The 27,228-nt window shown below is 72.4% G+C and overlaps 2 protein-coding genes across 2 annotated transcripts in view; both read left to right on the top strand.

Annotated features, from left to right (window-relative positions):
- Positions 1-27,228, top strand: part of FHIP1B (FHF complex subunit HOOK interacting protein 1B) — a 38,601-nt gene that overhangs the window by 1,059 nt on the left and 10,314 nt on the right. Inside the window, 9 exon segments of the mRNA XM_089775842.1 lie at positions 5,362-5,638; positions 6,819-7,430; positions 8,239-8,397; positions 10,145-10,231; positions 13,281-13,448; positions 15,476-15,555; positions 16,220-16,371; positions 17,228-17,504; positions 17,506-18,113. Of these exon segments, the coding sequence (XP_089631968.1) occupies positions 5,501-5,638; positions 6,819-7,430; positions 8,239-8,397; positions 10,145-10,231; positions 13,281-13,448; positions 15,476-15,555; positions 16,220-16,371; positions 17,228-17,504; positions 17,506-18,113 (2,281 nt within the window). The 5' untranslated portion in view covers positions 5,362-5,500.
- On the top strand, positions 8,863-10,140 carry LOC149526161 (uncharacterized; the record flags this gene model as incomplete). The annotated part of the gene is made up of 1 exon (XM_089777621.1): positions 8,863-10,140. A coding segment is annotated over exon 1 (1,278 nt), but the record flags the coding sequence as incomplete, so codon positions are not given.

The raw sequence follows: 27,228 nt of genomic DNA, 5'->3' as shown, positions 1-27,228 counted from the left end.
ACTAGAGCCCAGCCCCTCGGTGCTGCACAGGGCTCGGTGACGCTGCTGCCAGCGCTAGCACAGCTCAGCCGCGGCGTGCTGGGCCAGGGGCGTGTGGGGGTGAGGCTGGCACGGGTACGTCACAGGCGGCGCCGGGTCGGGTGGGAGGGATCATGCCAGTCACTCGGCAGGTGAGGCTGGCACAGGTCGCATGCTGACGGAGGGCGGCATGCAGCACTGAAGGCAGCCTAGTGGCAGGACAGGCGGAGGTGGCGAGTGGCTGTAACTCTCAGTCAGCCCAGCAGTAGGGCAGGCGGAGGTAGGGGGCGAGCGGGTGTAACTCCTGGGCAGCCCAGCAGCAGGACAGGCAGAGGCGGTGAGCGGGTGTAACTCCTGCGCAGCCCAGTGTCAGGACAGGCGGAGGTAGGGGGCGAGCGGGTGTAACTCTTGCGCAGCCCAGCGGCAGGACAGGCAGAGGCAGTGAGCGGGTGTAACTCCTGCGCAGCCCAGCGGCAGGACAGGCGGAGGTGGCGAGCGGGTGTAACTCCTGGGCAGCCCAGCAGCAGAACAGGCAGAGGCGGTGGTGAGCGGGTGTAACTCCTGCGCAGCCCAGCGGCAGGACAGGCGGAGGTGGCGAGCGGGTGTAACTCCTGGGCAGCCCAGCAGCAGAACAGGCAGAGGCGGTGGTGAGCGGGTGTAACTCCTGCGCAGCCCAGCGGCAGGACAGGCGGAGGTGGCGAGCGGGTGTAACTCCTGGGCAGCCCAGCAGCAGAACAGGCAGAGGCGGTGGTGAGTGGGTGTAACTCCTGCGCAGCCCAGCGGCAGGACAGGCAGAGGCAGTGAGTAGGTGTAACTCCTGCGCAGCCCAGTGTCAGGACAGGCAGAGGCGGTGAGCGGGTGTAACTCCTGGGCAGCCCAGCAGCAGGACAGGCAGAGGCGGTGAGCGGGTGTAACTCCTGGGCAGCCCAGCGGCAGGACAGGCGGAGGCGGTGGTGAGCGGGTGTAACTCCTGCGCAGCCCAGTGTCAGGACAGGCGGAGGTGGCGAGCGGGTGTAACTCCTGCGCAGCCCAGCGGCAGGACAGGCGGAGGCGGCGAGCGGGTGTAACTCCTGCGCAGCCCAGCGGCAGGACAGGCGGAGGCGGCGAGCGGGTGTAACTCCTGCGCAGCCCAGCGGCAGGACAGGCGGAGGCGGCGAGCGGGTGTAACTCCTGCGCAGCCCAGCGGCAGGACAGGCGGAGGCGGCGAGCGGGTGTAACTCCTGGGCAGCCCAGCGGCAGAACAGGCGGAGGTGGCGAGCGGGTGTAACTCCTGCGCAGCCCAGCGGCAGGACAGGCAGAGGCGGCGAGTGGGTGTAACTCCTGCGCAGCCCAGCGGCAGGACAGGCGGAGGCGGCGAGCGGGTGTAACTCCTGCGCAGCCCAGCGGCAGGACAGGCGGAGGCGGCGAGCGGGTGTAACTCCTGGGCAGGACAGGCGGCCGTGGCGAGGGTGTCCGGGCGTGGCTTTGGCCAGCTCGCTTTGTGCTCTGCTGCTCGATGGGACTGTCCCTGCTGCATTGGGAGCCTGGCAGGGCCGGGAGGGGAGCCCCATGGGGGCGCGGGCGGGCAGGGCTGGGGAGCCGATGTCTCTTGGGCGAGAGAGGCTGGGAGGGTGGAGGCAGGCTGGGCGCGCTCTCACCTGGCCTCTGGGGGTGGCTCTGGGCCCATCCTGCCGGGCCCCGGGGTGTGGTGCCAGGTGCCGGTGGCTGTGCGCTGAGGCAGCGGGGTCCCTCGAGGCCCCGAGTGCCGTGGAAACGCAGTGCCCAGCGCGCCCGTCTCCGGGCCTGCCGCCGGCACGTGCCCGCCTGGGCAGCTGCGGCTCCGTTGGCCGGCGCCGGGGGGGACGTGCCCAGGAAAGCCTGCCCTTGACCGGGCTCGGGCGTAGCTGCTGGTGGTGGCGCCAGGCGGGTAGCGAGGGGGCTCGTGCCCTGGCGACCGTTTCTGCTGCACTGGGTGGAAAGGTCGGCGGGAACCTCGGCGGGCGGCCCCTGGCCGTCTCCAGTGCTGCTCGCGGGAGCGTCTCTGCCGGGCGGGGCCGCGAGCTTCCCACTCACCTTTCCCCGTGTGCCTGGCCCGCTGCCGGCCACACGGCTCACAAGCGCCCAGCCCCCGGCAGGCGGGGCAGGGGGCAGCCCTCTGGGGAGCAGTCGGGGGGCTCCCCGGGGAGAGGGAGCTGGGTGGAGCACTTCAAAGGGCAGAGGCCTGGACTCCCTGCGCGTCCCTGGGGGCAGCGGCTGTCTGGGCCATGCCCCAGAGTCCCGGCACGGCTCCGGCGGGGGACTCGGCTGGGCCGGGCCCGCAGGCCCCATGCCAGGGCTATTTCTGGCAGGCTGCTGGCAGGCGCTCGGAGCGGCTGACTCATGGCCCGGGACTGTCCTGCTGCTTTCTGACCTGTCAGGCTGTGCACATCCTGTCCCCGGCTGGCTGGGGGCTGAGCCGAGCCATGTGGGGCTGGCAATGCTGAGCTCTGGGAGCCACGTGGACCCGTGTGGGTCTGGCAGTGCCCTTGGGGTCCTCCCCACGAGTCAGTCACAGGCGGAGCGCTCGCCGGTCCCTCGGGGTCCTCCCCCACGGGTCAGTCACAGGCGGAGCGCTCGCCGGTCCCTCGGGGTCCTCCCCCACGGGTCAGTCACAGGCGGAGCGCTCGCCGGTCCCTTTGGGTCCCCCCCACGAGTCAGTCACAGGCGGAGCGCTCGCCGGTCCCTCGGGGTCCTCCCCCACGGGTCAGTCACAGGCGGAGCGCTCGCCGGTCCCTTTGGGTCCCCCCCACGAATCAGTCACAGGCAGAGCGCTCGCCGGTCCCTCGGGGTCCTCCCCCACGAGTCAGTCACAGGCGGAGCGCTCGCCGGTCCCTCGGGGTCCTCCCCCACGGGTCAGTCACAGGCGGAGCGCTCGCCGGTCCCTCGGGGTCCTCCCCCACGGGTCAGTCACAGGCGGAGCGCTCGCCGGTCCCTTGGGGTCCTCCCCACGAGTCAGTCACAGGCGGAGCGCTCGCCGGTCCCTCGGGGTCCTCCCCCACGGGTCAGTCACAGGTGGAGCGCTCGCCGGTCCCTCAGGGTCCCCCCCCACGAGTCAGTCACAGGCAGAGTGCTCGCGGTCCCTCGGGGTCCCCCCCCCCCACGAATCAGTCACAGGCAGAGCACTCGCCGGTCCCTTTGGGTCCCCCCCACGAATCAGTCACAGGCGGAGCGCTCGCCGGTCCCTTTGGGTCCCCCCCACGAATCAGTCACAGGCGGAGCGCTCGCTGGTCCCTCGGGGTCCTCCCCCACGAGTCAGTCACAGGTGGAGAGCTCGCTGGTCCCTCAGGGTTCCCCACTTATGGGTCAGTCGCACGCAGAGCGCTCGCTGGTCCCTCGGGGTCCCCCTCGTACGGGTCAGTCGCACACAGAGCGCTCGCTGGTCTCTCAGGATCCCCCTCGTACGGGTCAGTCGCACGCAGAGTGCTCGCCTGTCCCTCGGGATCCCCGTCCTACAGGTCAGTCGCACGTAGAGCGCTCGCCGGTACCTCAGGATCCCCCTCGTATGGGTCGGTCGCACGTAGAGCGCTCACCTGTCCCTCTGGGTCCCCCTCGCACGGGTCAGTCGCACGCAGAGCGCTCGCCCGTCCCTCAGGATCCCCCTCGTACGGGTCAGTCGCACGCAGAGCGCTCGCCGGTCCCTCGGGATCCCCCTCGTACGGGTCAGTCGCACACAGAGCGCTCGCCGGTCCCTCAGGATCCCCCTCCTACGGGTCAGTCGCACGCAGAGCGCTCGCCGGTCCCTCGGTGTCCCCTCGTACGGGTCAGTCGCACGCAGAGCGCTCGCCGGTCCCTCGGTGTCCCCTCGTACGGGTCAGTCGCACGCAGAGCGCTCACCGGTCCCTCGGTGTCCCCTCGTACGGGTCAGTCGCACGCAGAGCGCTCGCCAGTCCCTCAGGATCCCCCTCGTACGGGTCAGTCGCACACAGAGCGCTCACCGGTCCCTCAGGATCCCCCTCGTACGGGTCAGTCGCACGCAGAGCGCTTGCCGGTCCCTCAGGATCCCCCTCGTACGGGTCGGTCGCACGTAGAGCGCTCACCGGTCCCTCGGGATCCCCCTCGTACGGGTCAGTCGCACACAGAGCGCTCACCGGTCCCTCAGGATCCCCCTCCTACGGGTCAGTCGCACGCAGAGCGCTCGCCGGTCCCTCAGGATCCCCGTCCTACGGGTCAGTCGCACACAGAGCGCTCACCGGTCCCTCAGGATCCCCCTCCTACGGGTCAGTCGCACGCAGAGCGCTCGCCGGTCCCTCAGGATCCCCCTCCTACGGGTCAGTCGCACGCAGAGCGCTCGCCGGTCCCTCAGGATCCCCTCGTACGGGTCAGTCGCACGCAGAGCGCTCGCCGGTCCCTCGGGATCCCCTCGTACGGGTCAGTCGCACACAGAGCGCTCGCCGGTCCCTCAGGATCCCCCTCGTACGGGTCAGTCGCACGCAGAGCGCTCGCCGGTCCCTCGGGATCCCCTCGTACGGGTCAGTTGCACGCAGAGCGCTCGCCGGTCCTGGTCCTGCTGCCTGTGCCCTGGGCCGTGGGCGGCTGGTGGGTTGGCGCTGCATCAAGGTGTTGGCTGTCAGGCGGGTGCTGGGCCGTGGGTGGGTGCTGAGCCGTGGGAGGCTGGCGGGTGGGCGCTGGGCAGTGGTAGGCTGCTGGGCGGCCGCTGGGCCGCGGGCGGGCCCTGGGCCGTGGGAGGGCTGGGGGGCGGGCGCTGGGCCGTGGGAGGCGGGGGGGCGGGCGCTGGGCCGTGGGAGGCTCGGGGGCGGGCGCTGGGCCGTGGGAGGCTCGGGGGGCGGGCGCTGGGCCGTGGGAGGCTCGGGGGCGGGCGCTGGGCCGTGGGAGGCTCGGGGGCGGGCGGGCGCTGGGCCGTGGGAGGCTGGCGGGCGGGCGCTGGGCCGTGGGAGGCTGGCGGGCGGGCGCTGGGCCGTCGGAGGCTGGGGGGGCGGGCGCTGGGCCGTTGGAGGCTGCGGGGGCGGGCGTTGGGCCGTGGGAGGCTGGGGGGGCGGGCGTTGGGCCGTCGGAGGCTGGGGGGGGCGGGCGCTGGGCCGTGGGAGGCTGGCGGGCGGGCGCTGGGCCGTGGCATGGGGGCTAGGCTCTCTTCCCGGGGCCTGGTGAGGGTCAGGTTGGTGGGGAAGTGGCACAGGGCAGGGCTGCTCCCCGAACCGCCCTCCCAGCAGCCGGCTCTGGCCTGCGCTGTTCTGGCCTCGCCCGCCTTGCCGCTTCCTCGCACTTTGCCCCTGCCGGCGGGGCGGGGCCTGGCCTGGCATCTCCCTGCTCCAGGTGCTGCCTGGGGCCGGCTCGGGGTCCCCGCCTCACCGTGGTGTCTGCCCACAGCCCCGAGCCGTCCTGGCCGCAGCATGGGGAGCTGGGCCTGCCGCCCGCCCGCCTCTGCCGCCCTGCCGCCGGCTCAGCGCCCTGGGGCCCTCCCCACCCTGTAGCCCCCGCCGGCCCGTCCAGAGCTGCGCCCCCGCCCATGGAGAGGATGAGCTGGCTCAGCAAGCTGCACCCCCGGGCAGCAGGGCACCGGGCCAGCCGTGCCCCCAGCCTGCAGAGCCCCGCGCCCGCCGACCCTGAGACCTGCCTCATGGTCTTCAAGAACCACTGGTACCAGGTGCGGCTGGGGGCTGGGCACAGGGTCGCTGTGGGGTGTGGGGGCGGGAGATGGGGAGAAGGGGGGTGCTGTGGGGAGCCGGGGGCAGGAGATGGGGCTGTGGGGTGGAGAATGGGGGTCACCGTGGGGCAAAGGGGCGGGAGATGGGGCTGTGGGGGGAAAAGCGGGGTCACTGGGGGTGAGGGGGCAGGAGATGGGTCTGCGGTAGGAGAAGGGGTTCACCGTGGGGCGGAAGACGGGGTTGCAGTAGGGGAAGGGGGTCGCCGAGGGGCAGGAGACGGGGCTGCGGGAGGAGAAAGGGGTTGCCGCGGGGCGGGAGACGGGGCTGCGGGAGGAGAAGGGGGTCGCCGTGGGCGGGAGACGGGGCTGTGGGAGGAGAAAGGGGTCGCCGCGGGGCGGGAGACGGGGCTGCGGGAGGAGAAGGGGGTCGCCGCGGGGCGGGAGACGGGGCTGCGGGAGGAGAAGGGGGTCGCCGCGGGGCGGGAGACGGGGCTGCGGGAGGAGAAGGGGGTCGCCGCGGGGCGGGAGGCGGGGCTGCGGGAGGAGAAGGGGGTCGCCGCGGGGCGGGAGACGGGGCTGCGGGAGGAGAAGGGGGTCGCCGCGGGGCGGGAGACGGGGCTGCGGGAGGAGAAGGGGGTCGCCGCGGGGCGGGAGGCGGGGCTGCGGGAGGAGAAGGGGGTCGCCGCGGGGCGGGAGGCGGGGCTGCGGGAGGAGAAGGGGGTCGCCGCGGGGCGGGAGGCGGGGCTGCGGGAGGAGAAGGGGGTCGCCGTGGGCGGGAGGCGGGGCTGCGGGAGGAGAAGGGGGTCGCCGTGGGCGGGAGACGGGGCTGCGGGAGGAGAAGGGGGTCGCCGTGGGCGGGAGGCGGGGCTGCGGGAGGAGAAGGGGGTCGCCGGGGCGGGGGGGCGGGGCGGGAGACGGGGCTGCGGGAGGAGAAGGGGGTCGCCGCGGGGCGGGAGACGGGGCTGCGGGAGGAGAAGGGGGTCGCCGCGGGGCGGGAGACGGGGCTGCGGGAGGAGAAGGGGGTCGCCGTGGGCGGGAGGCGGGGCTGCGGGAGGAGAAGGGGGTCGCCGTGGGCGGGAGGCGGGGCTGCGGGAGGAGAAGGGGGTCGCCGCGGGGCGGGAGAGGGGGGCTGCAGGGAACGGAGCCGGGGGCGCGGCGCTCAGCCGGCCTGTCCCCCCAGGTGCTGCGGGTGCTGGAGAAGCGGGGCCCCCTGCCGGGCCCGGGCGCGGCCGACGACCTGAGCGCCGTGCGCAACAACACCTACCAGCTGGTGACGCTGCTGGCGGAGGAGCGGCCGCGGGCCGGGGGGGCGCCCGGGCCCATCCTGGAGCTGGTGGCAGCCGAGCAGCTGCTGGAGCGGCTCCTGCGCTGGCACCGGCAGCGGGACTTCGGCGAGGAGCAGCGCGCCGAGCAGCTCAAGCTCTACGAGATGCTGGTCAGCCAGAGCCAGCAGCCGCTGCTGCGCCACCCGGCCGTGCTGCAGCCCCTGCTCCAGCTGCTGAGCCTGTGCGCGGAGCCCGGCTCGCCCGCCCTGCGCGCCGGCCTGGTGCTGCTGCTCAGCCAGCTGTGCGCCTGCGTGGCCAGGGAGCCCGCCCTGCTGGAGCGCTTCTTCCACCGGCCCGGCCCCGGCGCGCCCGCCCGCCTGCTGCTCTTCTCCCTGCTCGTGCCCTTCCTGCACCACGAGGGCACCACCGGCCAGCAGGCCCGCGACGCCCTGCTGCTGCTGCTGGCGCTGGCGGGCGCCCACCCGCCCGTGGCCGCCTACGTCGCCGAGCGCTCCTACTTCTGCCCGGTGAGCGCGACCGGCGCCTGCCCCCCCCGGCCCCCCCCTGGCCCCCCCCTCCTGGCCCCCACCCGCCCGTGGCCGCCTACGTCGCCAAGCGCTCCTACTTCTGCCCGGTGAGCGCGGCCGGCGCCTGCCCCCCCTGGCCCCCCCCTCCTGGCCCCCACCCGCCCGTGGCCGCCTACGTCGCCGAGCGCTCCTACTTCTGCCCGGTGAGTGCGGCCGGCGCCTGCCCCCCCCGGCGTCTGGCCCCCCCCTCCTGGCCCCCCCCTCCTGGCCCCCACCCGCCCGTGGCCGCCTACGTCGCCAAGCGCTCCTACTTCTGCCCGGTGAGCGCGGCCGGCGTCTGCCCCACCCGGCGTCTGCCCCACCCGGCGTCTGCCCCCCCTCCTGGCCCCCCCCTCCTGGCCCCCACCCGCCTGTGGCCACCTACGGCGCCGACCGCTCCTACTTCTGCCCGTTGAGCGCAGCCCGGCGCCTGGCCCTGCTACAGCCTTTGCTAGAGGGGAGCCCGGCCTTCTGGGTCCGCTGCCTAGCGCCAGAGTGATCCTCAGCCTGCCACCCCGCCTGCCTCAGTTTCTCATCCCGGGGCGGGGAGATGGAGGCTTGTTGGAGGACTGGCATTGCTCCAGGCTGCGCACTCTGCCCTGAACTGTGCCAGCCGGCGGCGCCCAGGGCCTGCAGCGTCCGGCCCAGGGCTCTGTGCCTCCCGGGGCTGCCCCGTGCGTGGGGCCTTGAGCTGGGCCTGGTGGAGGGGCAGCGCCTGGCGCTGGCACCCCCAGCCTGACCGTCGGCCTTTCGCCATCCTGGCCCGCAGGTTCTCGCCACGGGCCTCAGCGCCCTCTACTCCTCCCTGCCCCGCAAGATCGAGGTGCGGGCGGACGACTGGCACTGCCTGCGCCGCGAGGACTGGACCGGCGTGCCCGCCCTCGTCCTCTTCATGAACTCGCTGGAGTTCTGCAACGCCGTCCTCCAGGTGGGCAGCAGCGGGCACCGGGCCCGTCCCGAGAGCCGCCGCCCAGCCCGGCACCGGGCCCGTCCCGAGAGCCCCCGCCCAGCCCGGCACCGGGCCCGTCCCGAGAGCCCCCGCCCAGCCCGGCACCGGGCCCGTCCCGAGAGCCCCTGCCCAGCCCGGCACCGGGCCCGTCCCGAGAGCCCCCGCCCAGCCCGGCACCGGGCCCGTCCCGAGAGCCCCCGCCCAGCCCGGCACCGGGCCCGTCCCGAGAGCCCCCGCCGAGCCCGGCACCGGGCCCGTCCCGAGAGCCGCCGCCCAGCCCGGCACCGGGCCCGTCCCGAGAGCCGCCGCCCAGCCCGGCACCGGGCCCGTCCCGAGAGCCGCCGCCCAACCCGGCACCGGGCCCGTCCCGAGAGCCCCGTCCTACCTGGGGGAGGGCAACCCGGCTCTGTGCCCATCCTGGGAGTCCCCGTCCATACCTGCACCATGCCCATCCGAGAGAGCCCCAGCCCGGCACCGGGCCCGTCCCGAGAGCCCCCGCCCAGCCCGGCACCGGGCCCGTCCCGAGAGCCCCCGCCCAGCCCGGCACCGGGCCCGTCCCGAGAGCCCCCGCCCAGCCCGGCACCGGGCCCGTCCCGAGAGCCCCCGCCGAGCCCGGCACCGGGCCCGTCCCGAGAGCCGCCGCCCAGCCCGGCACCGGGCCCGTCCCGAGAGCCGCCGCCCAGCCCGGCACCGGGCCCGTCCCGAGAGCCGCCGCCCAACCCGGCACCGGGCCCGTCCCGAGAGCCCCGTCCTACCTGGGGGAGGGCAACCCGGCTCTGTGCCCATCCTGGGAGTCCCCGTCCATACCTGCACCATGCCCATCCGAGAGAGCCCCCGCCCAGCCCGGCACCGGGCCCGTCCCGAGAGCCCCCGCCCCGCCCAGCCCGGCACCGGGCCCGTCCCGAGAGCCCCCGACCCCGCCCAGCCCGGCACCGGGCCCGTCCCGAGAGACCCCGACCCCGCCCAGCCCGGCACCGGGCCCGTCCCGAGAGCCCCCGACCCCACCCAGCCCGGCACCGGGCCCGTCCCGAGAGCCCCCGACCCCGCCCAGCCCGGCACCGGGCCCGTCCCGAGAGCCCCCGACCCAGCCCGGCACCGGGCCCGTCCCGAGAGCCCCCGCCCAGCCCGGCACCGGGCCCGTCCCGAGAGCCCCCGCCCAGCCCGGCACCGGGCCCGTCCCGAGAGCCCCCGCCCAGCCCGGCACCGGGCCCGTCCCGAGAGCCCCCGACCCCGCCCAGCCCGGCACCGGGCCCGTCCCGAGAGCCCCCGCCCAGCCCGGCACCGGGCCCGTCCCGAGAGCCCCCGCCCAGCCCGGCACCGGGCCCGTCCCGAGAGCCCCCGACCCCGCCCAGCCCGGCACCGGGCCCGTCCCGAGAGCCCCCGACCCCGCCCAGCCCGGCACCGGGCCCGTCCCGAGAGACCCCGCCCAGCCCGGCACCGGGCCCGTCCCGAGAGCCCCCGACCCCGCCCAGCCCGGCACCGTGCCACCCACTGCCTGCGGCTGCCCATGGCTCTCAGGTCGTAGTCACACTTGGATCCCGGCCCTCTGGGCGGATCCCCCCTCTCCGGTGCGACAGCCCCTTCCTGGGGGCCCCTCCAGAGCTCTCCCCTTGTCACATTGACCAGTCACATTGGGGCACTGGGTGCCCCTCTGCATGCAGCCGCCCCGAACTCCCCGAACTCCCCACTTCCTCACAGCCGCACCCTCAGCTCTGTGCTCCTGCAGGTGGCCCCGCCGGTGGTGCGGAAGCAGCTGGTGGATTACGTGCACAACGGTTTCCTGGTGCCTGTGATGGGCCCAGCCCTGCATAAGGTAGGGTCAGCAGCCTGGCCGGGGGGCAGGCTCAGCCCAGCCATAGGGGAGCCAGGTCACAGCCTGCCTCAGCTCTGGCTCCATGGTGGGAGAGTGGGGGGCGAGAGCATGGGTGAGCCCTGTGTGGGGGGGGGCGGGAGTCTGAGCAGCTGTCCCGTGGGCGGCGGCGGGAGCGGGCTGCTGTCCCGCGGGCGGGGGCGGGCGTCTGAGCTGCTGTCCAGCGGGCGGGGGCTGGGGCGGGCGCCTGAGCGGCTGTCCCGCGGGCGGCGGCGGAGGGGGCGGGTGTCTGAGCAGCTGTCCCGCGGGCGGCGGCGGAGGGGGCGGGTGTCTGAGCGGCTGTCCCGCGGGCGGCGGCGGAGGGGGCGGGTGTCTGAGCGGCTGTCCCGCGGGCAGCGGGGGGGGCGGGCGTCTGAGCGGCTGTCCCGCGTGCGGTGGAGGGGGCGGGTGTCTGAGCGGCTGTCCCGCGGGCGGCAGCGGAGGGGGCGGGTGTCTGAGCGGCTGTCCCGCGGGCGGCAGCGGAGGGGGCGGGTGTCTGAGCGGCTGTCCCGCGGGCGGCGGCGGAGGGGGCGGGTGTCTGAGCGGCTGTCCCGCGGGCGGCAGCGGAGGGGGCGGGTGTCTGAGCGGCTGTCCCGCGGGCGGCGGGGGGGGCGGGCGTCTGAGCGGCTGTCCCGCGGGCGGCGGGGGGGGCGGGCGTCTGAGCGGCTGTCCCGCGTGCGGTGGAGGGGGCGGGTGTCTGAGCGGCTGTCCCGCGGGCGGCGGGGGGGGCGGGTGTCTGAGCGGCTGTCCCGCGGGCGGCGGGGGGGGGGCGGGCGTCTGAGCGGCTGTCCCGCGGGCGGCGGTGGAGGGGGCGGGTGTCTGAGCGGCTGTCCCGCGGGCGGCGGCGGAGGGGGCGGGTGTCTGAGCAGCTGTCCCGCGGGCGGCAGCGGAGGGGGCGGGTGTCTGAGCGGCTGTCCCGCGGGTGGCGGTGGGGGCGGGTGTCTGAGCGGCTGTCCCGCGGGCGGCGGTGGGGGCGGGTGTCTGAGCGGCTGTCCCGCGGGCGGGGGCGGGTGTCTGAGCGGCTGTCCCGCGTGCGGTGGAGGGGGCGGGCGTCTGAGCGGCTGTCCCGCGGGCGGCGGTGGAGGGGGCAGGTGTCTGAGCGGCTGTCCCGCGGGCGGCGGAGGGGGCGGGTGTCTGAGCGGCTGTCCCACGGGCGGCGGTGGAGGGGGCGGGTGTCTGAGCGGTTGTCCCGCGGGCGGCGGTGGAGGGGGCGGGTGTCTGAGCGGCTGTCCTGCGGGCGGCGGTGGAGGGGGCGGGTGTCTGAGCGGCTGTCCCGCGGGCGGTGGAGGGGGCGGGTGTCTGAGCGGCTGTCCTGCGGGCGGCGGTGGAGGGGGCGGGTGTCTGAGCGGCTGTCCCGCGGGCGGTGGAGGGGGCGGGTGTCTGAGCGGCTGTCCCGCGGGCGGTGGAGGGGGCGGGTGTCTGAGCGGCTGTCCCGCGGGCGGCGGTGGAGGGGGCGGGTGTCTGAGCGGTTGTCCCACGGGCGGCGGTGGAGGGGGCGGGTGTCTGAGCGGCTGTCCCGCGGGCGGCGGAGGGGGCGGGTGTCTGAGCGGCTGTCCCGCGGGCGGCGGAGGGGGCGGGTGTCTGAGCGGCTGTCCCGCAGGCGGCAGCGGAGGGGGCGGGTGTCTGAGCGGCTGTCCCGCGGGCGGCAGCGGAGGGGGCGGGTGTCTGAGCGGCTGTCCCGCGGGCGGCGGCGGAGGGGGCGGGTGTCTGAGCAGCTGTCCCGCGGGCGGCAGCGGAGGGGGCGGGTGTCTGAGCGGCTGTCCCGCGTGCGGTGGAGGGGGCGGGTGTCTGAGCGGCTGTCCCGCGGGCGGCAGCGGAGGGGGCGGGTGTCTGAGCGGCTGTCCCGCGGGCGGCAGCGGAGGGGGCGGGCGTCTGAGCGGCTGTCCCGCGTGCGGTGGAGGGGGCGGGTGTCTGAGCGGCTGTCCCGCGGGCGGCAGCGGAGGGGGCGGGCGTCTGAGCGGCTGTCCCGCGTGCGGTGGAGGGGGCGGGTGTCTGAGCGGCTGTCCCGCGGGCGGCAGCGGAGGGGGCGGGCGTCTGAGCGGCTGTCCCGCGTGCGGTGGAGGGGGCGGGTGTCTGAGCAGCTGTCCCGCGGGCGGCAGCGGAGGGGGCGGGTGTCTGAGCGGCTGTCCCGCGGGCGGCGGGGGGGGCGGGCGTCTGAGCGGCTGTCCCGCGTGCGGTGGAGGGGGCGGGTGTCTGAGCGGCTGTCCCGCGGGCGGCGGGGGGGGCGGGCGTCTGAGCGGCTGTCCCGCGGGCGGCGGTGGAGGGGGCGGGTGTCTGAGCGGCTGTCCCGCGTGCGGTGGAGGGGGCGGGTGTCTGAGCGGCTGTCCCGCGGGCGGCGGCGGAGGGGGCGGGTGTCTGAGCAGCTGTCCCGCGGGCGGCAGCGGAGGGGGCGGGTGTCTGAGCGGCTGTCCCGCGGGTGGCGGTGGGGGCGGGTGTCTGAGCGGCTGTCCCGCGGGCGGCGGTGGGGGCGGGTGTCTGAGCGGCTGTCCCGCGGGCGGGGGCGGGTGTCTGAGCGGCTGTCCCGCGTGCGGTGGAGGGGGCGGGCGTCTGAGCGGCTGTCCCGCGGGCGGCGGTGGAGGGGGCGGGTGTCTGAGCGGCTGTCCCGCGGGCGGCGGAGGGGGCGGGTGTCTGAGCGGCTGTCCCACGGGCGGCGGTGGAGGGGGCGGGTGTCTGAGCGGTTGTCCCGCGGGCGGCGGTGGAGGGGGCGGGTGTCTGAGCGGCTGTCCTGCGGGCGGCGGTGGAGGGGGCGGGTGTCTGAGCGGCTGTCCCGCGGGCGGTGGAGGGGGCGGGTGTCTGAGCGGCTGTCCTGCGGGCGGCGGTGGAGGGGGCGGGTGTCTGAGCGGCTGTCCCGCGGGCGGTGGAGGGGGCGGGTGTCTGAGCGGCTGTCCCGCGGGCGGCGGTGGAGGGGGCGGGTGTCTGAGCGGCTGTCCCGCGGGCGGCGGAGGGGGCGGGTGTCTGAGCGGCTGTCCCGCGGGCGGCGGAGGGGGCGGGTGTCTGAGCGGCTGTCCCGCAGGCGGCGGTGGAGGAGCTGATCGCCAGCACCGCGTACCTGGAGCTGTTCTTGCGGAGCGTCACCGACCCGGCCCTGCTGCAAACCTTCCTGCGCTTCATCCTCCTGCATCGGCACGAGCAGAGCCCAATTCTCGACACGCTCGTCACCCGCCTGGCCAGCAACTCCCGGGTACGCCCCCCGCCGGGTCCCCCTCAGCCCCCGTACGCCCCCCCGCCGGGTCCCCCTCAGCCCCCGTACGCCCCCCCGCCGGGTCCCCCTCAGCCCCCGTACGCCCCCCCGCCGGGTCCCCCTCAGCCCCCGTACGCCCCCCCGCCGGGCCCCCTCAGCCCCCGTACGCCCCCCCGCCGGGCCCCCTCAGCCCCCGTACGCCCCCCCGCCGGGTCCCCCTCAGCCCCCGTACGCCCCCCCGCCGGGTCCCCCTCAGCCCCCGTACGCCCCCCCGCCGGGTCCCCCTCAGCCCCCGTACGCCCCCCCGCCGGGTCCCCCTCAGCCCCCGTACGCCCCCCCGCCGGGTCCCCCTCAGCCCCCGTACGCCCCCCCGCCGGGCCCCCTCAGCCCCCGTACGCCCCCCCGCCGGGTCCCCCTCAGCCCCCGTACGCCCCCCCGCCGGGTCCCCCTCAGCCCCCGTACGCCCCCCCGCCGGGTCCCCCTCAGCCCCCGTACGCCCCCCCGCCGGGTCCCCCTCAGCCCCCGTACGCCCCCCCGCCGGGCCCCCTCAGCCCCCGTACGCCCCCCCGCCGGGCCCCCTCAGCCCCCGTACGCCCCCCCGCCGGGTCCCCCTCAGCCCCCGTACGCCCCCCCGCCGGGCCCCCTCAGCCCCCGTACGCCCCCCCGCCGGGTCCCCCTCAGCCCCCCCGCCGGGTCCCCCTCAGCCCCCGCGTACGCCCCCCCGCCGGGTCCCCCTCAGCCCCCGCGTACGCCCCCCCGCCGGGTCCCCCTCAGCCCCCGTACGCCCCCCCGCCGGGTCCTCCTCAGCCCCCGCATACGGCCCCCCCGCCGGGTCCCCCTCAGCCCCCGCGTACGCCCCCCCGCCGGGTCCCCCTCAGCCCCCGCGTACGCCCCCCCGCCGGGTCCCCCTCAGCCCCCGCGTACGCCCCCCCGCCGGGTCCCCCTCAGCCCCCGCATACGGCCCCCCCGCCGGGTCCCCCTCAGCCCCCGCGTACGCCCCCCCGCCGGGTCCCCCTCAGCCCCCGCGTACGCCCCCCCGCCGGGTCCCCCTCAGCCCCCGTACGCCCCCCCGCCGGGTCCTCCTCAGCCCCCGCGTACGCCCCCCCGCCGGGTCCTCCTCAGCCCCCGCGTACGCCCCCCCGCCGGGTCCCCCTCAGCCCCCGCATACGGCCCCCCCGCCGGGTCCCCCTCAGCCCCCGCGTACGCCCCCCCGCCGGGCCCCCTCAGCCCCCGTACGCCCCCCCGCCGGGTCCCCCTCAGCCCCCGCGTACGCCCCCCCGCCGTGTCCCCCTCAGCCCCCGCGTACGCCCCCCCGCCGGGTCCCCCTCAGCCCCCGCGTACGCCCCCCCGCCGGGTCCCCCTCAGCCCCCACGTACGCCCCCCCAGGGTCCTCCTCAGCCCCCGCATACGGCCCCCCCGCCGGGTACGCCCGAGCCCCCGCGTACGCCCCCCCAGGGTCCTCCTCAGCCCCCGCATACGGCCCCCCCGCCGGGTCCCCCTCAGCCCCCGCGTACGCCCCCCCCCGGGTCCCCCTCAGCCCCCGCGTACGCCCCCCCGCCGGGTCCGCCCCAGCCCCCGCATACGCCCCCCCGCCGGGTCCCCCTCAGCCCCCGCGTACGCCCCCCCCGCCGGGTCCCCCTCAGCCCCCGCGTACGCCCCCCCGCCGGGTCCCCCTCAGCCCCCGCGTACGGCCCCCCCCCGGGTCCCCCTCAGCCACCGTACGCCCCCCCGCCGGGTCCGCCCCAGCCCCCGCGTACGCTCCCCCCGCCGGGTCCCTCTCAGCCCCCGCGTACGCCCCCCCCGCTGGGTTCGCCCCAGCCCCTCGTACGCCCCCCCGCCGGGTACGCCCCAGCCCCCCGTAGGCGCCCCCCGCCGGGTACGTCCCAACCCCCTGTACGCCCCCCCGCCAGGTACGCCCCAGCCCCCGCGTACGCCCCCTCTCTGGGCCCCCCTCCCCCTTAGCGCCTGCCCCAGCCCGCGCGCCCCCAGTGCCGGCCGTGGGGCCCAGCCCGTGCCTGTCTCCCCAGCTCTGCATGGTGTCTCTGAGTCTCTTCCGCACCCTCCTCAACCTCAACTGCGAGGACGTGATGCTGCAGCTGGTGCTCAGGTGAGGCGGGGGAGGGGCACGGTGCCTCGGTTTCTCCATCTCAGGGGCCTCCCCAGAGTGCGGGCCCCACGGGCAGCGGCCGGCAACGGGGCCAGGCCCCACGGGGAGCCCCAGTGTGTGGCAGGCGCCCTCAGCCCCCCTCCCGGCTCTGGCCCTTCGGCAGCCTGGCCGCTGTGTGCCAGGGCGGGGGGGCGGGGCCCTGTGCGTGTGCTCGGGTGGGGCCGGGGGGGGGCGGGGCCCTGTGCGTGTGCTCGGGTGGGGCCGGGGGGGGGCCATGCGCGCTGGGGGCGGGGCCCTGTGCGTGTGCTTGGGTGGGGCCGAGGGGGGGGCGGGGCCCTGTGCGTGTGCTCGGGTGGGGCCGGGGGGGGGGGGGGCGGGGCCCTGTGCGTGTGCTCGGGTGGGGCCGGGGGGGGGGGGCCATGCGCGCTGGGGGCGGGGCCCTGTGCGTGTGCTTGGGTGGGGCCGGGGGGGGCGGGGCCCTGTGCGTGTGCTCGGGTGGGGCCGGGGGGGGGCCGGGGGGGGGCCATGCGCGCTGGGGGCGGGGCCCTGTGCGTGTGCTCGGGTGGGGCCGAGGGGGGGGGCCGTGCGCACTGGGGGGCGGGGCCCTGTGCGTGGGCTCGGGTGGGGCCCCTGCCCCCTGTGACCCGCCTCGCCCCTGCCCCAGGTACCTGATCCCCTGCAGCCACGTGATGCTGAGCCAGAGGCGGGCGGTGAGGGAGCTGGACATCTACGGCAAGACGGCCGCCAAGTTCCTCTCGCTCATCCCACGCTGCTGCCTCCCCGCCCCGGAGCCGGAGCCTGCCGCCTGCGCCAGAGGTGGGGTGCTGTGCCGTGCCCCCCCAGCCTGGCTCCCCTGCTGTTCCTCCCCGGCTGTTCTGGCAGCACCTGGTGGGGGGGAGGGGGCGGCCCGGCCTCGGACGCTGCGGCGTGGTGGGGAGGGGGGAGGGGGCGGCACGGCGGGGGGGGAGGGGGGCGGCACGGCGGGGGGGAGGTGGGTGGCCCGGCCTCGGACGCTGCGGCGTGGCGGGGGGGAGGGGACGGCACGGCGGGGGGAGGGGGCGGCATGGCGGGGGGAAGGGGGCGGCCCGGCCTCGGACGCTGCGGCGTGGCGGGGGGGGGAGGGGACGGCGGGCGGGGGGGGGGAGGCGGCCCGGCCTCGGACGCTGCGGCGTGGTGGGGAGGGGGGAGGGGACGGCACGGCGGGGGGGGGGGGAGGCGGCACGGCCTCAGACGCTGCGGCGTGGCAGGGGGGGAGGGGGCGGCATGGCGGGGGGGAGGGGGGCGGCACGGCCTCGGACGCTGCGGCACGGCGGCATGGCGGGGGGAGGGGGCGGCATGGCGGGGGGGGGAGGCGGCACGGCCTCGGACGCTGCGGCACGGCGGCATGGCGGGGGGGGGGGGGCGGCCCGGCCTCGGACGCTGCGGCACGGCGGCATGGCGGGGGGGAGGGGGCGGCACGGCGGGGGGGGGGGAGGGGGCGGCACGGCGGCGGGAGGGGGCGGGGGGCTGCTGGGCCCAGTTGGACCGGCAGCGGATGCGGGGGGCCTCGTGGCCACTCCGGGGTGGGTCGCCCTGGGCCGCCCTTCCCTCGCTGGGGCTGGGGCTGGAGCCGGGTGCCGGAGCCAGGCCCGTGGAGGTCTCAGGTCTCAGGCCCTGGTCTCTCCCCTCACAGCCCACGGGAGCCCCCGGCCCTCCACGCCCTCCCGCCTCGCCTTCTTCGTGCGCCAGCAGAGCAGCAGCGCGGACGCCGGCAGCCCCACGCCCCGCTCGCCCGGGCTGGCCACGCCCAGCGGCAGCCCCTGCCGCCCCCCGGCCCGCTGGGAGGAGGTGTCGGAGCTGGAGGGGAACTACCTGGAGTACCTGCGGGACGCCCAGCTCAGCGTGGAGCAGTGCGCCTGGGCCTGCCGCGTGTGGTCAGCCCCCTACGACGGGGAGCGGCCCGGCGCCCCCCCCGCCCGCCGGCCCCGCCACCCCCCGGACTAAGAAACGGGGCCTGCCCGAGGAAGGCGGGAGGCTGGCGGGGCCCCCCAGCAGCAGTGAGCCGAGCGCTGGCCCCCCTGCAGCCGGCCCCGAGGCTGCGGCTCACCTCGTCAACGGGGCCCAAGCGGGCGGGCCGGCCGGGGACGTGGCGGTGAAGAAGGTGCGCTGGGAGCAGAGGGGACTCCAGGCCCCGGCGGAGAACGGCGCCCCCGCCCCCGCCCCCGCCCGGGAGCAGCTGCGCTCCGTGGACTCGCTGCTGGACGAGCTGCTGGCCCAGGCCCCCAGCGAAACCAGCGGCTCCGGCCTGAGCATCGAGAGGTTCTCGCAGGAGCTGCGGGAGCTGGAGGCCGAGCTGGAGGGCAGGGCAGGGCAGCAGCCGCCCCCCTCGCCCGCTGGGCCCCTCTCTCGGGAGGAGGAGGAGGCCTACGAGAGGTTCTCTTCACCCCCTGAGCCCCACACTCCAGCCAGCTCCGGGGGACCCCCGGCGGCCGCCCAGCCCCGGCTGCCGGATCCCCTGGCCCAGCTCATCAGCAGCCCCGTGCGGGCCCCCGGACAGGCGCCCAGCCAGCCCTTCACAGGTGAGCCTGGTGCTGCGGGGGCGGTGCAGAGCGGGCACCCGCTGGCCCTGCCAACCCAGACAGTGGGCAGGACCAGGGGCCGGCGGGCAGGGCGGGACCGGGGGCCAGCGGGCAGGGTTGGCAGGCAGGGCAGGGCAGGCTTGGGGCTGGCCAGTGGGCAGGGCGGGGCAGGGTGGGGCCGGCGGGCAGGGCAGGGCGGGACCAGGGGCCAGTGGGCAGGGCTGGGAGGCAGGGCAGGGCAGGGCAGGGCGGGCTTGGGGCCAGCAGGCAGGGCTGGGAGGCAGGGCAGGGCGGGCTTGGGGCCAGCAGGCAGGGCTGGGAGGCAGGGCAGGGCGGGCTTGGGGCCAGCAGGCAGGGCTGGGAGGCAGGGCAGGGCAGGGCAGGGCGGGCTTGGGGCCAGCGGGCAGGGCTGGGAGGCAGGGCAGGGCAGGGCGGGCTTGGGGCCAGCAGGCAGGGCTGGGAGGCAGGGCAGGGCAGGGCGGGCTTGGGGCCAGCAGGCAGGGCTGGGAGGCAGGGCAGGGCGGGCTTGGGGCCAGCAGGCAGGGCTGGGAGGCAGGGCAGGGCAGGGCGGGCTTGGGGCCAGCAGGCAGGGCTGGGAGGCAGGGCAGGGCAGGGCGGGCTTGGGGCCAGCGGGCAGGGCTGGGAGGCAGGGCAGGGCGGGCTTGGGGCCAGCAGGCAGGGCTGGGAGGCAGGGCAGGGCAGGGCGGGCTTGGGGCCAGCAGGCAGGGCTGGGAGGCAGGGCAGGGCAGGGCGGGCTTGGGGCCAGCGGGCAGGGCTGGGAGGCAGGGCAGGGCAGGGCGGGCTTGGGGCCAGCAGGCAGGGCTGGGAGGCAGGGCAGGGCAGGGCGGGCTTGGGGCCAGCAGGCAGGGCTGGGAGGCAGGGCAGGGCAGGGCGGGCTTGGGGCCAGCGGGCAGGGCTGGGAGGCAGGGCGGGGCAGGGCGGGCTTGGGGCCAGCAGGCAGGGCTGGGAGGCAGGGCAGGGCAGGGCGGGCTTGGGGCCAGCGGGCAGGGCTGGGAGGCAGGGCGGGGCAGGGCGGGCTTGGGGCCAGCGGGCAGGGCTGGGAGGCAGGGCAGGGTGGGCTTGGGGCCGGCCAGGGGGCAGGGCGGGGCGGGACGGGGCAGGGCCGATGCGCCAGGCCAAGGGGGCCGATGTGCTCCAGGGTTTGCTGGGGTCCCACCGAGTGACAGACGAGGGCGACTGGCTTGGAACCAGGCTCCCTGCAGCCCCAGCCTGTGGCCCTCTCCCCTCTAAGGCACCGAACTCCCACTCAGCAGCCAGCCCCCGCCCCACAGGCAGCCCGCCTCCTGCTCTGCCCCCTTCCCGGCCGGACGGGGTTACCTTGTTCCAACCCGCCTAGGCTCAGGAGACAGGAAGCACCAGCCAGTGTGCATGAGACTCCCACGTCCATTGCTATTGATGCCGTGGCCAGGGAAACTGAGGCACACACACAAGGTTACTGCAGTGACTTGCACACACAATGAAGCAACAGTGACCCCACCCCCGCATCACGCACCCCCACTCGACCGCACTGAGCGGGGTCTCTGTCAGCGGCCCGGGGAGGCCAGGCCCCGCCGCGGCGTTGGCACGCCCCCCTCGCACGGCCCCTCCACGGCGCAGCCCTGCCGGAGCCGGCCCCACCTGAGCAGCTTGGCCACGGCCCCTTCCCCGGGTCAGCCGGCCGGGCAGGGGGTCGCACCGGGCAATGCCCCAGGCAGACACGGCGCAGGGCCCAGCCCAGCTCAGGCGTCGTTCTCCGGCCGCGTCGCTCTGCACCCGGGCAGCACCTTCCTGCCCAGGCACACGAGGGGGTGTCGCTCCCCCCTCGGGCCCCCCGCGTCAGCCCCACCCCGCCCGGTGGCTGGTGAGTCTGGGTTTGCCGGCACTGGGGCCCTGGCCAGGCCCTTCTCCAGTGCAGAGAGAGCCCCCAGCCCGGCCCACCCTGTCCGGCTTCCCCATCTCGCACGGCTGTGACGGGGGCGGCCACGGAGCTACCGTGGGGCACAAACCTCCGGTCGCCCCGCCCTCCCAAGGCAGGACCCCCGGGTAGGACACCTCGGCCACCCCCCTGCAGCTCCACAGTCAGCTGGCTGGCCGGGGACACGTGGCCGCCCAGGTCTGGCCGAAGAGCCCAGCGGGGCCCGCGGGTCGTGCCACGAAAGCTCGTGGGCTGCTTGTGGCTGTGGGACTCCGCTGTGCCCCGGGCACGCGCTGCTTTCCAGGCGACAGGCCGGGCCGGCTCCGCCTCGGAGAGCTGAACCGTGGGGGCGGGAGCCGGGGCGAGGGATCCGTCCCCGCGGCAGTGGCCTGGGCGTGGGACGGTGGCCGGCGCCCCCTGGTGGCTGGACGGAGCACGCCGGGACGCTGTGGAGAAGCGAAACGAGTTCTTGGCCTCGGTCTGCGCGGCAGGGCCGTGCCGGAGCTGAGCCCGGCCCTTAGGTGAGGCGCGAGGATCTGCCCCAGGTGGAGGGGCCATTGGAGCAGGCCCTGGTGGTAAAGGCTGGTGGTTTGAGGAGCGTCCCCGCGGGTGCCCCACCGTAAGTGTCTGAGCACCGCTGCGCCCGAGATCGGGACTAGGTAGCCGGTCCCGGCTGGCTGCGACGTGAAACAGCTGTTAGGCGTGTGCCACCGATCACCCCCTCTGCTCCTTCCTGAGTGCGCCGGCTCCGGTCACGCTTAGCGGCCCCTCGACTCTGCGGGCGCCCGCTGGAGGGTGATCCTGGCACCTGGTTCAACGTTAGCAGCTCTTGGTGCTCGGTCTGTGGGGATAGCGCTGAAGCCGCCTTCCTCGACTCCGCGGCGCCGGCCGCCCTCTCGCCGGCTCTTCATTCCCCTCGTCTGCTCCGCCCCTGCTGTAAGCCCTCCCTTCTGGGGCCAGGGAACGCCAGCGCCCCGCGATGCAGCAGGAGAAGACGGCTCGTCCTGCCCCAGCGCCCCGCCCAGGCAGCCATCCCTGCAGCGGCACCGGAGAGCGGGGCTCCCACCAGCTTGAGCCCACAAGACCAGGAAAGGGCTCAGGCGCCTCTGGGCAGCCTACAGCCATCGCCTACCGCCCCGTCACCTGGCCCCCCCCCCCAGCTCCTTGGCGGTGGCCACCGTCAGTCAGAGCAGGAACCAGGCTACCCGCACGGTCCTGATGGGCAGGAGGCATATTCCTCAGCCAGCCGGCAGCTGACTCCCGCAGTTGGGCATTCCTCGCCCGACAGGCGTCCTCGGAGCATCTCCTGGCAACAAAAGAGAACAGCGGAAACGGAGCCTTAGCAAGGGGCGCTGATCTCCAGAACGGCTCTCCAGGCCCCTCCAGACGCGGCACACACCATGCAAGGTCCCCGCCCGGCGGCCCTCGTGCGACGTGCATCGGGGCTCCCTTCCGGAGAGCAGTCCAGGCCCGGCTGAGACGTGCTCCGGTGCCTCCCTCCACACATGAAAGTCCCAGCAACTAAACCAGAGAAGGTCACTTGCAGCCCCTCCCTTACCTTTCAGCCAACAACCAGGGCACTAGCTCGGCAGTCGCTCGCTCCGGAGGGCGTTTTCCTGTCGCCCTCTTTGTGGATCCGTAGGGGCTGACCTGCCCGGTTCTGGAGCTGCCGGTCTTACTGCAGGGGGCAGGTGCTGGGGGCTGCTGGAGGGACGCAGGGAGGTTTTGACGGTTCTTTTCTCCTCTCCTTGTCTGTGCTGCGCCGGGGCCTCTCCACTCGCGCTGCCCCCGCCTGGATTACCGCTCTGCACTGGGGACGCTCTTGGGCCAGGTGCTCCCATGTGGCAACACTGAGGCTGCGCTTCTCCATGTTTGCCTTCAACATGTCCTTAAACCGCTCCCTCTGGCCCCCAGCGCAGCCCCGTCCCTCCTTCCACTCGGAACAGCCTGCTTTGGGAGGCGCCGATCAGGCGTCCGGACCCGTGGCCAGGCCAGTGCTGGCCATATTCGCCCCGCCCAGCCGCGAGTGCTCGTGCGCCGTCCTCCCGGCCAGTTGGGATTCTCCTGACGCAGCGTTGATGAAATTGTTCAGGTGACGCTTACGTGTCCCGGTTTCACAGGCATGCAGCAGTGTTGGAACAGCCACTGCACGGCACACACGGAGCTTTGTCTGGGCACTGGCGTCCGTTCCCAAAGACCCTGGGTCTCAGGCGGGCGAAAGCAGAGCTCGTGCGGCCCAGGCGACTGCATTTCCACAGCAGAGGGGGAGTCTCCCGTTCATTGCACTCGCTGTAGCATGTGAGATTCCTGCCCTGTGGGTGGGGGCGTGTGTGTGCACCCGGTGCAAGGAGCTCCTGGCCCTCAGACCATGTATGGGCTTGGAGGAGAGGAGGGAGGCCGAGGGGTGCGTAGATGAGGCTTTCCGGGGCAATGTAGTCTTGTCCCTCCTCCGGTCAGACAGCCCCTGCGCTCTTGAGGGTGAAAGGCTCAGGGGAGAGCAGTCAACAGGAGCAGAGGGAAACCTTCCCGTAGTCGGGACCCTCCTTCCAGATGTTGGGGGATCCTCTTGCACTGAGGTTACCTCTCCGGGGGAGGGGACTCCAGTCAGTAGGAAGGGGCAGGTGTTAGTAGTGGGTGATTTGATCGTTAGACACATAGATAGTTGGGTTTGTGATGACCGGGAGAACCGTATGGTCACTTGCCTGCCTGGTGCGAAGGTTGCCGATCTCTGGAGGCTTCTAGATAGACTTATGTGTAGTGCTGGGGAGGAGCCGGTGGTCGTGGTACATGTAGGTACCAATGACATAGGGAAGGGTAGCAGAGACGTCCTGGAGACCAAATTTAGGTTGCTAGGAAAGAGACTGAATCCAGGACCTCTCTGGTGGCGTTCTCGGAAACGCTTCCAGTTCCGCGCACAGGGCCAGGTCGGCAGGCAGAGCTTCATAGTCTCAATGCGGGGATGAGACGATGGTGTAGGGAGGAGGGGTTTAGCTTTATAAGGAACTGAGGAAACTTCTGGGATGGGGGAGCCTATACAGGAAGGATGGGCTCCACCTAAACCAGAGTGGATCCAGACTGTTGGCACTAAACATTAAAAAGGTCACAGAGCAGTTTTTAAACTAAGACGGGGGAAAGCCGATTGGTGCGGAGGAGCATGTGGATCGGACAGAGACGTCTCTAAGGGTACGTCTAGACTACATGCCTCTATCGCCAGAGGCATGTAGATTAGGCTACCAGACATAGGAAAATGAAGCGGCGATTTAAATAATCGCCGCTTCATTTAAATTTACATGGCTCCGCGCTGAGCCGACAAACAGCTGATCAGCTATTTGTTGGCTCAGCACGATAGTCTGGACGCGCGGGTGTCGACATCAAAGGTATTTGTCGACCACCCAGGTAAACCTCATCCCAGGAGGCATACCTGGGTGGTTGACAGATACCTTTGATGTCGGCAGGGGAGCGTCCAGACTAGCGCGGTGAGCCGACAAACAGCTGATCAGCTGTTTGTTGGCTCAGCACAGCAGCCATGTAAATTTAAATGAAGCGGCGATTATTTAAATCGCCGCTTCATTTTCCTATGTCTGGTAGCCTCATCTACATGCCTCTGGCAACAGAGGCATGTAGTCCAGACGTACCCTTAGAGGAAAGTCTATAGATAGAGATTCTCTAGGTTTTAGTCAGGAGGAGAGGATGGAAGAGGATAAAGTATGGGCCAGATCAGATGAAAAACATTCACATGAAAAAGAGTCCGATACATCTGAAAAGGGCAGACAACCAAACAGTGACACGTTTTTAAAGTGCTTATACACAAATGCTAGAAGTCTAAAAAAATAAGATGGGTGAACTGGAGTGCCTCGTGTTAAAGGAGGATACTGATATAACAGGCATCACAGAAACCTGGTGGAGTGAGGACAATCAATGGGGGACAATCATTCCGGGGTACAAAATATATCGGAAGGACAGAACAGGTCACGGGGGAGTAGCACTGTATGTGAAAGAAAATGTAGAATCAAATGAAGTAAACTCTTAAGTGAATCGACATGTTCCATAGAATCGCTGTGGATAGTAATTCCCTGCTCCAATAAGTATATAACAGTAGGGATCTGTTACCTGACCAGGACAGTGATAGTGACTATGAAATGCCAAGGGAGATTAGAGAGGCTGTCAAAATAAAGGACTCAAAAATACTGGGGGTTTTCAACTATCCCCATATTGACTGGGGACATGTCACTTCAGGACGAGATGCAGACACAAAATTTCTTGACACCTTAAGTGACTGCTTCTTGGAGCAGCTGGTTCTGAAACCCACAAGGGGAGAGGCAATTCCCGATTTAGTCCTGAGTGGGGTGCAGGATCTGGTCCAGGAGGTAACTATAACAGGACCGCTTGGGAATAGTGACCGGAATATAACAACATTGAACATTGCTGTGGTGGGAAGAACACCTCAGCAGCCAGCACCCTGGCATTTCATTTCAGAAAGGGGAATTATGCAAAAATGAGGAGACTAGTTAAACAGAAATTAAAAGGTGCAGTGACTAGAGTAAAATCCCTGCAAGCTGCATGGAAACTTTTCAAAGGCACCATAATAGAGGCCCAACTGAAATGTAAACCCCAAATTGAAAAACAGTAGAAGAATTAAAAAAGAGCCACCGTGGCTTAACCATGCAAAAGAACAAAAAGGTATCTTTTAAGAAGTGGAAGTCCAATCCTAGTGAGATAAATAGAAAGGAACAGAAACACTGTCAAATCAAGTGCAAACATGTAATAAGAAAAGCCAAAAAGGCGTTTGAAGAACAGCTCTCCAAAACCTCCAAAGGTAATAACAAAATGTTTCAGTACATCTCAGAAGCAGGAAGCCTGCTAAGCAACCGGGGGGGGGGGGGGGGGGGGCCTGGATGATCGAGATACAAAAGGACACTTAAAGACGATAAAGTCATTGCAGAGAAACTCAATGAATTCTTTGCTTCAGTCTTCACGGCTGAGGATGTTGGGGAGATTCCCAAACCTGCCCCGTCCTTTGTAGGTGGCAAATCTGAGGACTTGTCACAGCTTGAAGTGTCATTAGAGGAGGTTTTGGAACTAATTAATAAACTGAACAGTAACAAATCATCGGGACCAGACGGCATCACCCAAGAGTTCAGAACGAACTCAAATGGGAAATTGTGGAACTGTTAACTGTAGTTTTAACTTATCCTTTAAATCAGCTTCTGTACCCACTGACTGGAAGGGGGCCAATGTGACACCAATATTTAAAAAAGACACTAGAGGCGACTGGCAATTACAGACCGTTATGTCTAACCTCAGTACCGGGCAAATCAGTCGAAACAATAGTAAAGACTAAAATTGTCAGGCACGTAGAAGAACAGAATTTGTTGGGCAAAAGTCAACATGGTTTCTGTAAAGGGAAATCCTGCCTTACTGATCTCTTAGAGGACGTCTACACTCGCTGCCTAGTTCGAACTAGGGATGCAAAGGTAGGCGACTGAAATCGCTAATGGAGCGGGTATTTAAATATCCCGCGCTTCATTAGCACGATCTCGCCGGCGCGTTAATCCACTCAACAGCTGTTGTGAAAGTGCGTGCCGGGACGTGTGAGTTCGGACCAACCCCCAGACTCCTGCACACGCCCCCCCTGGGCCCATCATGCACCTGAACCATCTGCCCTTAGTCACTCAGACCCTCACGTCCCCAGTCTCCTGCCCCTCCCCCCCAGCCCCGACTCCTGCGCTCCGTGGCCCCAGCGCCTGCCGCCAGGTTGGCCGCACACAGCTGGATGGGACCGGTGAGGATGGCCCTGGGAAGATGGGGGCAGGACGGGCCAGCAGCCCCCAGATGTTTGCTCATCACCCCATTGAAGATCAAGCGCGTTAAGCCGGGTGTTCCCAGTCCTGCCGGTGGGCAGCCTCCCCTGGCTCCGTGTCGCCTGCCTGCCCCGCGTCGCGCTGGCGTGTGGCTCCAGGGCTCCCCCAGGCCCTGCACACCAGGCCTACCCCCTATTCCCATGGAGCCCGGCCAGCGTAGGGGCGCCCGGCGCAAGGGCGACGCAGTGAGGCACCCAGTGGGGCTGGGTCCCAGCATTCCCGCAGCCTGGCGCCTTCCCCCTCGCGCATGTGCTGATCCTGCTTCGGCTGGCTCATGCGCTCACCGGGATTCCCTGCAAAGTGCTCGGCGCCACGCAGCACACTGGCACCACGGTCTCCTGGAAAGCGCCCGGCGCCACGCAGCACACTGGCTCCACGCAGCAGCACACTGGCGCCACGCAGCACACTGACACCACGGTCTCCTGGAAAGCACTCGGCGCCACGCAGCACACTGGCACCATGGTCTCCTGGAAAGCGCCCGGCGCCACGCAGCACACTGGCGCCACGCAGCACACTGACACCACGGTCTCCTGGAAAGCACTCGGCGCCACGCAGCACACTGGCACCACGGTCTCCTGGAAAGCACTCGGCGTCACGCAGCACACTGGCACCACGGTCTCCTGGAAAGCACTCGGCGCCACGCAGCACACTGGCACCACGGTCTCCTGGAAAGCACTCGGCGCCACGCAGCACACTGACACCACGGTCTCCTGGAAAGCACTCGGCGCCACGCAGCACACTGACACCACGGTCTCCTGGAAAGCACTCGGCGCCACGCAGCACACTGGCACCACGGTCTCCTGGAAAGCACTCAGCGCCACGCAGCACACTGGCACCATGGTCTCTTGGAAAGCGCCCGGCGCCACGCAGCACACTGACACCACGGTCTCCTGGAAAGCACTCGGCGTCACGCAGCACACTGGCACCACGGTCTCCTGGAAAGCGCTCGGCGCCACGCAGCACACTGGCACCATGGTCTCCTGGAAAGCGCCCGGCGCCACGCAGCACACTGGCACCATGGTCTCCTGGAAAGCACTCGGCGCCACGCAGCACACTGGCACCACGGTCTCCTGGAAAGCACTCGGCGCCACGCAGCACACTGGCGCCACGGTCTCCTGGAAAGCGCCCGGCGCCACGCAGAACACTAGCGCCACACAGCACACTGGCACCACCCAGCACACTGGTGCCACCCAGCACACTGGCTCCACGCAGCATACTGGCACCACGCAGCATACTGGCACCACGCAGCAGCACACTGGCACCATGGTCTCCTGGAAAGTGCCTGGCTCCACGCAGCACACTGGCTCCAGTCGCCCCGGGGCAGCGCTGCAGGACGAGT

Source organism: Pelodiscus sinensis, chromosome 1 (assembly GCF_052426305.1).
Source record: "Pelodiscus sinensis isolate ZL-2025 chromosome 1, ASM5242630v1, whole genome shotgun sequence".
In the NCBI taxonomy this organism is placed as follows: Eukaryota; Metazoa; Chordata; order Testudines; family Trionychidae; genus Pelodiscus; species Pelodiscus sinensis.
The sequence above is the reverse complement of the archived record's forward strand: the minus strand, read 5'-3'. Positions and strand labels throughout refer to the sequence as shown.